At 45.1% G+C, this 12,697-nt stretch overlaps 1 protein-coding gene across 4 annotated transcripts in view; it reads right to left on the bottom strand.

Moving 5' to 3' along the window:
• Nucleotides 1-858: 858 nt before the first annotated feature.
• mia2 (MIA SH3 domain ER export factor 2) overlaps nucleotides 859-12,697 on the bottom strand; it is a 35,502-nt gene continuing 23,663 nt past the window's right edge. For all 4 annotated transcript variants that reach the window (XM_076987812.1, XM_076987813.1, XM_076987814.1 and 1 more), the window contains 4 exons: nucleotides 11,843-11,956; nucleotides 11,530-11,579; nucleotides 11,157-11,409; nucleotides 859-1,671 (listed from right to left, as the gene is read on the bottom strand). In XM_076987812.1, the coding sequence (XP_076843927.1) occupies nucleotides 1,457-1,671; nucleotides 11,157-11,409; nucleotides 11,530-11,579; nucleotides 11,843-11,956 (632 nt within the window). In that variant the 3' untranslated portion in view covers nucleotides 859-1,456. The remainder of the gene's footprint in view (nucleotides 1,672-11,156; nucleotides 11,410-11,529; nucleotides 11,580-11,842; nucleotides 11,957-12,697) is intronic.

The following is a 12,697-nucleotide window of genomic DNA, read 5'->3' as shown; positions in this document are numbered from 1 at the left end:
ATTGACTTGCAATTCTACTTGGCCTTATTATTATCATTATCATAAATATTATTATTGTTATTTTAAGATCTTGATTCTTCGGAAGCCAATTCAGTTTCAGGGGCGACCGTGGGTACAGACATGGTCTCTATGAGACTGGCCAGCAGGCCCCAGTTCTAAGTGGTACGAATGTTGTGCATTTGTTTAAAATCAGGACCGTTTGCAATAATGACGCAGCCATCATGGGGCACAAGCAGGTTTAAGACCAGGCTGCTTACCATAGAAATGTAATGGGAGAGGAATAACATACCTTACAGTGCATATGGGTATATATATATCAGTATATGTACTTTTATGCCATGAGTCCGGGTTCTATTTATGAACATGGAAAACGTTTAAGCGTTGTTGTTTTGCAAAAATAGTTTTACCATCTTAAATGTGTAATCCTTGGGCAGGTGTGTTCAGTCTTTATGTCTCCAGTGAGTACATAGCTTTGGATTTTATATGTACATCTACAAACAGGATGTGCTCTGGCACAGGTGCAGTTATGCCAGGTGAGGGAGCTTTTATTGATTTGAAAAGTTATCTGAGGTCCCACCATAAAGAAGGAAAGACTTAAGACAAATGTAACTGACGTGTTGGATAAACCAGCCTGATTGTTCATTTGAATCAATGTTGAACGAATGCATTTTCTTTTAATCAGTAAATAAAAGCATTAAGAAAAAGGAACTTGCTTCTGTTATGAAATTGTTTTATCTGGTTTAGAAACCAAATGTTAAATTAAAGTGAACTTAAAATAAAAATGTTAGCTGGTTCTGGTAGTTAAAGTTAATGAAGGGGGAAGACAGGGAACTAAGTAAGACGTTAGTGCTCAGTGTGTCCACATTTACAGATTTTTATTAAGCTGAACATACAGACTGTACAAACTATTTCAAACAACTCCTTAAGGAATAGACGTTATCAAAGAAACCAAATGTGAAATGCAAACTACAAAAAAAAAATCTTATTCTGTTACACTTTACACAAAGACAGGGGTGATTTAGGGCTGACGTATAAACACTTTATTCACAATATAGTACCAAAACAAATCCAGTATGTACAGGTCATACTTTACCAGTTATTTAAGGAGTTGTTATTGAATACCACTACAATAAACACAAGCACCTGCACATGCTTGCCTCTATTCTCTCCATATGAGAGATGGAGCTTCAGTGTCATCTCTGCATTTTCACAGGAAACTACTATTCACACACTTTTTGCACCCACAATAAGACCTACGACAAATCCTGTTTCCTCTTCATATCACAATCGTGCATCACGGACTATAGTTTCCCTCACATCAGCCTAGTAAAGACGTGACCGTTCAACATGAGTCACATGACCACAGAGGTTATCCTTTAGAGGAAACAGCCCTTGGAACAACAGCAGAAATTGTTGCACAGTATGCAAACCTTAGGAAGGGTGAAGAGCAGAGTGCTCAAATGACATCGTGTGGAGAGGGGGGCTGTTCACATGGCTGCTCGCTTCCTGGGGGAGAAGGTCTTGGAGGTGGGCCTGGTAAAAAACTGTCTGGTTGAAGTCTTGGAGGGTTTCCAGGCAGAAAGCCATCAGGTGGAGGTCTCAGTGGTGGGTACCCCATGGGGTGAGGCAGCGGAGCTCTGGGAAACACTTCAGGAGGGGGCATCCCTCGCACTGACAAACAAAAACAACATGGCTTATTTCAATTCACTTAGGATATATAAATAAGCATGAACAACATAGGTGTATACCAAAATGAATATCATTTTAAAGAAATTTCTAAATTTCCTTTGACTTTGTTTACCAAAACATTTAAAAAACACAAGATTTGACATGGGGGAGTGTCATTAATACAAAATTAATACAAAGCTACAAGGGTCCCACTGTACACAGACCTTCAACCACACTGAACACCCACAGAAATGCACACTGTCCACTGCACAATGCTTGTGTTATTCAAGCACAGGAGTAGTAGCAGTGTGTGCATAGACTTGTACAAACTTGTACAAGATTTACAGTACCATGCCAAAACAATTACACTGACCAATAACATTTGTTCATTTAAAAGTGTTTTGTATTCCATTCCATTAACATGAATGTGGCCACACATTTTGGTCCTCATGAGAAGACATCACGTTGAACTCTTACTTAACTAATCGCTATGGGGTCCCACAAGGCTCCATCTTAGGACCACTATTATTTATATTATATATGCTACCATCGGGCATAATTATAAACAAACATGGTGTCAATTTTCACCCACCAGAGGGTTCACCACGATCCCTACTGAACCTCCACCAGAGGGTTCACCACGACCCCTACTGAACCATCCACCAGAGGGTTCACCATGATCCCTACTGAACCACACACTAGAAGGTTCACTATGATCCCTACACAACCACACACCAGAGGGTTCACTGGATTCTGGATCAAAAACAAGAACTAAACTCACACTTCAAAAAATTACTTGAAAGCCCCTAAACTTTAAATATAGTTAACAGTATATAATAAGTAAACTGCATCATCTCTACATTGGATAGACCACAAACAAAAATATTACTCATAGTTACAAACATAAGAAGCATGCAAGTACTTATTATCGGACCACACAAATAAATACAATGACACACATTTACACAGTCATATACACAACTGAGGGCTTGGAGGAGATTATCAAAATTAACAACAGCTCCTTAATAACTTAGATATACGTATATATCTTGCACAATTAACAGCTCACCAATAAACTTCACTGAAGCAGAAAGGGACCAAACGTCTTGTTTTATGGGACAGCAAACTTTAGAAGATCGGGTCTGGAATTCCATTATTGGGAGAGATCATTATTTTCAATATCTATGATTCAAATTTATATTGAAGTCTATAACAAATCATTAATCACCTTCAGATGTCCAAATTAATTGAATCATAAATAAAATAAACAATGAGAAATTATCAAAAGTCTATAAACCCCTTGCTACTGTTCAACACTATTTCTCTACAAACATCAGAATGGGAAAACATCTTGTGATATCTGCCAGCACTGACTTCTGGACCCAAATATGTAAAGGCACTTTCCCAATGAGAAGAGTATATTGCACAAACATAGCAATCGCCAAGTGATTCCATCACATAGCATAAATTATATGATTTGATCAGATAAGAAAATAATAATTTAACACAATTACTCTCATGCTGAAATGTTCACTACATGTGCCAAGAAATTATGGATCACATAAAGGTCTAGCTACCCTTCCCCCTCCCAGAAACTGCACCTGCCACAGTAGTAGATAAAGCACCTGTGAGGACATCTTCTCTGGAGGGATCAAGCAGGCACACTACTTTTCCATTTGTTGAATTATGGCCACAACACCTCCAGAAGGTTTAGCAATACGATGTGTTGTCCCAAACCCACTCCCTTGTGCTAGTGCTACTTTTATATTACATCCATATATTTTACTCATTATTTTTATACCTCGTGTTTACTATTAATCTGTGTTTAGCATTCATGCTCTGGCTGTGTGAGAGAACCTGTTTGTAAGGGAGTACACCCCGTGATGCAAGGACTGACCTTCACCACACAGATAAGGACTTCTAGGCCCTGAAAGAAACAGCAAGCCACCCGTTTGTTGCAGAAATGTAAATGAAGTATCGCACGTCTCTTTTTGTGGAGAACTGATGAAGTCTCCAAACAAAGGCTCCCCGCCCGTGGGTGCTAAGACTTCACTAACACTGTTGAGCAACACTAATATCCACCACATGCTCTAAGCCGAATGTAATATGTTTATTCTACAGCTGATCCAACAGGCCTCGAGGGGAGCCAAGGCCTTAGCCAGCCCTACTGTCCAACACACACTCAGTGACAGGTTCCACCAGTCACACCACATTATGACAAATCCATCCCATGAACACACACTCAGTGACAGGTTCCACCAGTCACACCACATTATGACAAATCCATCCCATGAACACACACTCAGTGACAGGTTCCACCAGTCACACCACATTATGACAAATCCATCCCATGAACACACACTCAGTGACAGGTTCCACCAGTCACACCACATTATGACAAATCCATCCCATGAACACACACTCAGTGACAGGTTCCACCAGTCACACCACATTATGACAAATCCATCCCATGAACACACACTCAGTGACAGGTTCCACCAGTCACACCACATTATGACAAATCCATCCCATGAACACACACTCAGTGACAGGTTCCACCAGTCACACCACATTATGACAAATCCATCCCATGAACACACACTCAGTGACAGGTTCCACCAGTCACACCACATTATGACAAATCCATCCCATGAACACACACTCAGTGACAGGTTCCACCAGTCACACCACATTATGACAAATCCATCCCATGAACACACACTCAGTGACAGGTTCCACCAGTCACACCACATTATGACAAATCCATCCCATGAACACACACTCAGTGACAGGTTCCACCAGTCACACCACATTATGACAAATCCATCCCATGAACACACACTCAGTGACAGGTTCCACCAGTCACACCACATTATGACAAATCCATCCCATGAACACACACTCAGTGACAGGTTCCACCAGTCACACCACATTATGACAAATCCATCCCATGAACTAATCTGTGACCATCTGTTCCAGTCACTGGCTAGCCCTTTCAACTGCTTCTCAACATCCTCTAAGACCAACCTCAACAAGTAGCGAGGTTGTTGACAACAAAATCCTCTTGGCCGGTGTGTATCTCTTGGCCGGTGTGTATCTCTACTAGCCTAATATGGGCCTGCTTACTACATTGTCTTGCCTCAACCACCAAGTATGCATATCTCAAATACTGTTAGCCCATTAATATTCGTTCAATACTACTGATATCAGTACTCAATATTTGCTCCCACTCTAAATACTCATCCAACGTCAATGTACAGCAACACACTGTGGAACCTTAAGTTGCACACCTACATTCTTCCAGTCTCACACTGATCTACTGTTAACCTGTCTGACCACCGACACTCTACTGTTAACCTGTCTGACCACCGACACTCTACTGTTAACCTGTCTGACCACCGACACTCTACTGTTAACCTGTCTGACCACCGACACTCTACTGTTAACCTGTCTGACCACTGACACTACTGTTAACCTGTCTGACCACCGACACTCTACTGTTAACCTGTCTGACCACCGACACTCTACTGTTAACCTGTCTGACCACCGACACTCTACTGTTAACCTGTCTGACCACCGACACTCTACTGTTAACCTGTCTGACCACCGACACTCTACTGTTAACCTGTCTGACCACTGACACTACTGTTAACCTGTCTGACCACCGACACTCTACTGTTAACCTGTCTGACCACCGACACTCTACTGTTAACCTGTCTGACCACCGACACTCTACTGTTAACCTGTCTGACCACCGACACTCTACTGTTAACCTGTCTGACCACCGACACTCCACTGTTAACCTGTCTGACCACCGACACTCCACTGTTAACCTGTCTGACCACCGACACTCCACTGTTAACATGTTTGACCACCGACACTCTACTGTTAACCTGTCTGACCACCGACACTCTACTGTTAACCTGTTTGACCATCGACACTCTACTGTTAACCTGTCTGACCACCGACACTCCACTGTTAACCTGTCTGACCACCGACACTCTACTGTTAACCTGTCTGACCACCGACACTCCACTGTTAACCTGTCTGACCACCGACACTCCACTGTTAACCTGTCTGACCACCGACATTCTACTGTTAACCTGTCTGACCACCGACACTCCACTGTTAACATGTTTGACCACCGACACTCTACTGTTAATCTGTCTGACCACCGACACTCTACTGTTAACCTGTTTGACCACCGACACTCTACCGTTACCCTGTCTGACCACCGACACTCTACCGTTAACCTGTCTGACCACCGACACTCTACTGTTAACCTGTTTGACCACCGACACTCTACTGTTAACCTGTCTGACCACCGACACTCTACTGTTAACCTGTCTGACCACCGACACTCCACTGTTAACCTGTCTGACCACCGACACTCTACTGTTAACTTGTCTGACCACCGACACTCCACTGTTAACCTGTCTGACCACCGACACTCCACTGTTAACCTGTCTGACCAACGACACTCTACTGTTAACCTGTCTGACCACCGACACTCTACTGTTAACTTGTCTGACCACCGACACTTTACTGTTAACCTGTTTGACCACCGACACTCTACTGTTAACCTGTCTGACCACCGACACTCTACTGTTAACTTGTCTGACCACCGACACTCTACTGTTAACCTGTCTGACCACAGACACTCTACTGTTAACTTGTCTGACCACCGACAATCTACTGTTAACCTGTCTGACCACCGACACTCTACTGTTAACCTGTCTGACTACCGACACTCTACTGTTAACCTGTTTGACCACCGACACTCTACTGTTAACCTGTCTGACCACCTGACCACCGACACTCTACTGTTAATCTGTCTGACCACCGACACTCTACTGTTAACCTGTTTGACCACCGACACTCTACTGTTAACCTGTTTGACCACCGACACTCTACTGTTAACCTGTCTGACCACCGACACTCTACTGTTAACCTGTCTGACCACCGACACTACTGTTAACCTGTCTGACCACCGACACTCTACTGTTAACCTGTCTGACCACCGACACTCTACTGTTAACCTGTCTGACCACCGACACTCTACTGTTAACCTGTCTGACCACCGACACTCCACTGTTAACCTGTCTGACCACCGACACTCTACTGTTAACTTGTCTGACCACCGACACTCCACTGTTAACCTGTCTGACCACCGACACTCCACTGTTAACCTGTCTGACCAACGACACTCTACTGTTAACCTGTCTGACCACCGACACTCTACTGTTAACTTGTCTGACCACCGACACTTTACTGTTAACCTGTTTGACCACCGACACTCTACTGTTAACCTGTCTGACCACCAACACTCTACTGTTAACTTGTCTGACCACCGACACTCTACTGTTAACCTGTCTGACCACAGACACTCTACTGTTAACTTGTCTGACCACCGACACTCTACTGTTAACCTGTCTGACCACCGACACTCTACTGTTAACCTGTCTGACTACCGACACTCTACTGTTAACCTGTTTGACCACCGACACTCTACTGTTAACCTGTCTGACCACCTGACCACAGACACTCTACTGTTAATCTGTCTGACCACCGACACTCTACTGTTAACCTGTTTGACCACCGACACTCTACTGTTAACCTGTTTGACCACCGACACTCTACTGTTAACCTGTCTGACCACCGACACTCTACTGTTAACCTGTCTGACCACCGACACTACTGTTAACCTGTCTGACCACCGACACTCTACTGTTAACCTGTCTGACCACCGACACTCTACTGTTAACCTGTCTGACCACCGACACTCTACTGTTAACCTGTCTGACCACCGACACTCTACTGTTAACCTGTCTGACCACCGACACTCCACTGTTAACCTGTCTGACCACCGACACTCCACTGTTAACCTGTCTGACCACCGACACTCCACTGTTAACATGTTTGACCACCGACACTCTACTGTTAATCTGTCTGACCACCGACACTCTACTGTTAACCTGTTTGACCACCGACACTCTACCGTTACCCTGTCTGACCACCGACACTCTACCGTTAACCTGTCTGACCACCGACACTCTACTGTTAACCTGTTTGACCACCGACACTCTACTGTTAACCTGTCTGACCACCGACACTCTACTGTTAACCTGTCTGACCACCGACACTCCACTGTTAACCTGTCTGACCACCGACACTCTACTGTTAACTTGTCTGACCACCGACACTCCACTGTTAACCTGTCTGACCACCGACACTCCACTGTTAACCTGTCTGACCAACGACACTCTACTGTTAACCTGTCTGACCACCGACACTCTACTGTTAACTTGTCTGACCACCGACACTTTACTGTTAACCTGTTTGACCACCGACACTCTACTGTTAACCTGTCTGACCACCGACACTCTACTGTTAATTTGTCTGACCACCGACACTCTACTGTTAACCTGTCTGACCACAGACACTCTACTGTTAACCTGTCTGACCACAGACACTCTACTGTTAACCTGTCTGACCACCGACACTCTACTGTTAACCTGTCTGACTACCGACACTCTACTGTTAACCTGTTTGACCACCGACACTCTACTGTTAACCTGTCTGACCACCTGACCACCGACACTCTACTGTTAATCTGTCTGACCACCGACACTCTACTGTTAACCTGTCTGACCACCAACACTCTACTGTTAACTTGTCTGACCACCGACACTCTACTGTTAACCTGTCTGACCACAGACACTCTACTGTTAACTTGTCTGACCACCGACACTCTACTGTTAACCTGTCTGACCACCGACACTCTACTGTTAACCTGTCTGACTACCGACACTCTACTGTTAACCTGTTTGACCACCGACACTCTACTGTTAACCTGTCTGACCACCTGACCACCGACACTCTACTGTTAATCTGTCTGACCACCGACACTCTACTGTTAACCTGTTTGACCACCGACACTCTACTGTTAACCTGTTTGACCACCGACACTCTACTGTTAACCTGTCTGACCACCGACACTCTACTGTTAACCTGTCTGACCACCGACACTACTGTTAACCTGTCTGACCACCGACACTCTACTGTTAACCTGTCTGACCACCGACACTCTACTGTTAACCTGTCTGACCACCGACACTCTACTGTTAACCTGTCTGACCACCGACACTCTACTGTTAACCTGTCTGACCACCGACACTCCACTGTTAACCTGTCTGACCACCGACACTCCACTGTTAACCTGTCTGACCACCGACACTCCACTGTTAACATGTTTGACCACCGACACTCTACTGTTAATCTGTCTGACCACCGACACTCTACTGTTAACCTGTTTGACCACCGACACTCTACCGTTACCCTGTCTGACCACCGACACTCTACCGTTAACCTGTCTGACCACCGACACTCTACTGTTAACCTGTTTGACCACCGACACTCTACTGTTAACCTGTCTGACCACCGACACTCTACTGTTAACCTGTCTGACCACCGACACTCCACTGTTAACCTGTCTGACCACCGACACTCCACTGTTAACCTGTCTGACCAACGACACTCTACTGTTAACCTGTCTGACCACCGACACTCTACTGTTAACTTGTCTGACCACCGACACTTTACTGTTAACCTGTTTGACCACCGACACTCTACTGTTAACCTGTCTGACCACCGACACTCTACTGTTAACTTGTCTGACCACCGACACTCTACTGTTAACCTGTCTGACCACAGACACTCTACTGTTAACTTGTCTGACCACCGACACTCTACTGTTAACCTGTCTGACCACCGACACTCTACTGTTAACCTGTCTGACTACCGACACTCTACTGTTAACCTGTTTGACCACCGACACTCTACTGTTAACCTGTCTGACCACCTGACCACCGACACTCTACTGTTAAATCTGTCTGACCACCGACACTCTACTGTTAACCTGTTTGACCACCGACACTCTACTGTTAACCTGTTTGACCACCGACACTCTACTGTTAACCTGTCTGACCACCGACACTCTACTGTTAACCTGTCTGACCACCGACACTACTGTTAACCTGTCTGACCACCGACACTCTACTGTTAACCTGTCTGACCACCGACACTCTACTGTTAACCTGTCTGACCACCGACATTCTACTGTTAACCTGTCTGACCACCGACACTCCACTGTTAACCTGTCTGACCACCGACACTCTACTGTTAACTTGTCTGACCACCGACACTCCACTGTTAACCTGTCTGACCACCGACACTCCACTGTTAACCTGTTTGACCACCGACACTCTACTGTTAACCTGTTTGACCACCGACACTCTACTGTTAACCTGTCTGACCACCGACACTCTACTGTTAACCTGTCTGACCACCGACACTACTGTTAACCTGTCTGACCACCGACACTCTACTGTTAACCTGTCTGACCACCGACACTCTACTGTTAACCTGTCTGACCACCGACACTCTACTGTTAACCTGTCTGACCACCGACACTCTACTGTTAACCTGTCTGACCACCGACACTCTACTGTTAACCTGTCTGACCACCGACACTCTACTGTTAACCTGTCTGACCACCGACACTCTGCTCTGCCTTGATTTACTCCAGCCTCATCTTCATCACCACGAAGTGATGCATCACTCATAATTCGGAGTCTTTTGCTCCTCAACATCTCACTTCATCCCCCCTCCGTTTGTGTGGAGCTGCTGTATGACCGGTACACTTGCCTTCCACGTCCTGTTTGTGAATGAAGTTATTAATAATCCACCTCCTCTCTGGCAGTCCAGCTCTGTGAATCACCTGACCCCTGACCCCTGACCCAAACCCATTCTGTACCCACCCCACCACATCTCTATGCTCCAGGGCTCTGAGCCACAGATGGTGTCTTATGTCAGCAACTAGAACTTGAGTTGCACTTCTGATGTATTTTAAAAATGTATGACAACACTGAACTTTGCTTAATTCATTCGTGACTTAAGATGGAAAACAAGAATCTCACTGATTTTTTAAAAAATAAACATTTCTGTTCTATTAAATCTCATGAATAAACATTTATGTTCTATTAAATCTCATGAATAAACATTTCTGTTCTGTCAAATCTTAAGCATTGTGCCCATCAGGTTCAAGACAGCAGGGTTTTTAATCTACTTTATTGATGTGAAGGATGACGATGTAAATACATTTCCGAGTTGGTAATGCCAAATTCACTCCAAATTTAATTCTGATTTTCCAGTTGCTGACAGTTTATGGAGGCTGCAGAGAAAAATCCCAGATATGGGGCATATTGGTGTCCAACACACAAACTACACTGACAGGTTACGTCTTAGTGACACCTATTTAAGAAGAAAACGAAAGCCCTGTTTAGAGCATGGATGCGCAACCTTCCCCATGTCACCTCACACATGTGCTTTCATGACAAAACATTTGACAATTCATCTTATAATATATTAAGCTCTAATTCATCCCCGTCCCTGTCTGTCTGTCTGTCTGTCCACCAGCATGCACTTACTGCCCAGTGGTGGTCCTACAGGGCCCCGAGGGTAGAAGTCTGGAAGGCCATAGGGGGCCCTGCGTGGGAAGCGGGGCTCTCTGGGGTCCATGGGAGGGGCCAGTCTCACTCCATGAGGATCTGGGGGCGGACCCATTCTCATCAGGGGATCTGGGGGCGGACCCATTCTCATCAGGGGATCTGGGGGCGGACCCATTCTCATCAGGGGATCGTGGGAGGCCCTCATCATGTCTCCAGGCGTTTGATACAGGCTCTGTAAACAGGCAGATTGAACACAGCGTAAAGACGCCTACAGACCAAACTGGATAGTGTGATGAATTTAAACAAGATGAGGTGATGGGTGCATGGGGTGTGTGTACAGAGGCACACTTACATCCTGGCTGCTCTTCTCACTGAGACCTGAGCTGTTTCCTAGAAATAAATCTGTAGAAACCCACGGGCAGAAAAATAATAAGTTGTGAACTTATCGGTTGTCTTGTTTTCAAATCCAGCTCCTAAGGGCCCTCAGACTCCTAAGTCTGTCAGGCTGCTGATACACAAATAACTTTATCCAGCTGAGATAAAATCTCTGTGAACACCATTGGACATAAAGCTTATTTTCTGCTTTATTTGGCCTGAGTCTAATTACATATTAGGGAGCCTTGAGGAAAACACATGACTTAATGAGTGGTGAAGACATAACTCACCAGATTTATCTCCAAAGTAGGCTTCAGGAGGCCCAGGGGGTCGTGGGAGACCCAGAGGAAATGGTCCAGGTAGAGGCCTCCTGTAGGCCATGGCTGGATCTGCAGGAGGGAGACCTTCCACACACACACACACACACCACCACATGTTAATGAACAAATGACACGTGAAGTATCAATGGTCTTTCAACATAGCATCTGGTCCCCAATGCACAAGTCAAAAACACTGAACCATGACCTGATAGCGATGCACTGTGACTACCACATACAAGCACCCTGGGCACGCTGAAATTATGAGGATGGACTTGAAAAATATAGTGATGCTGCTTGCTATCCACACCCCTACAAAGCTCAAAGTGAGATGGTGAGGTGAGATGGGACATCCAGACTGCTCCTCTGCCCAGTTTTGAACTTCCCCTCACAGGCTCAGGTCAGACTGCTGATAGCATGAGGCCTTTTCCAGATGGGCAGAGGTTTATTAAAGCAGGGAAATGTGAACACAAGAGGAGCTTGTGTTTCTGGGACACTACAGTCAGTCTGCAGCCTGCTGGAGTTCCTCACTGCAGTGAGTGGACTGTGTTGCCATCACCCACAACATACTACACACACTGATGTGATCACAACTACATAACATTACTACATGACATGTTGCTAGGATGTCATAATCCAAACTGACATTTAACCTGCTGATATCGACAATTATGGTCCACACTTATTTGATCATACATGTGGATGCTGGTTAGATATAGTCAGCTTGGATTACAACCATCTCAAGGAAACCTAACCAGCTAATATGCAGTGTTTCAGCCTGAATGGAATTAAGAGGGTCAGCATTTTCACTGGCCTCTCCTGTGGAAT

This window comes from Brachyhypopomus gauderio, unplaced genomic scaffold (assembly GCF_052324685.1).
Source record: "Brachyhypopomus gauderio isolate BG-103 unplaced genomic scaffold, BGAUD_0.2 sc56, whole genome shotgun sequence".
NCBI classification, from domain to species: domain Eukaryota; kingdom Metazoa; phylum Chordata; class Actinopteri; order Gymnotiformes; family Hypopomidae; genus Brachyhypopomus; species Brachyhypopomus gauderio.
The sequence above is the reverse complement of the archived record's forward strand: the minus strand, read 5'-3'. Positions and strand labels throughout refer to the sequence as shown.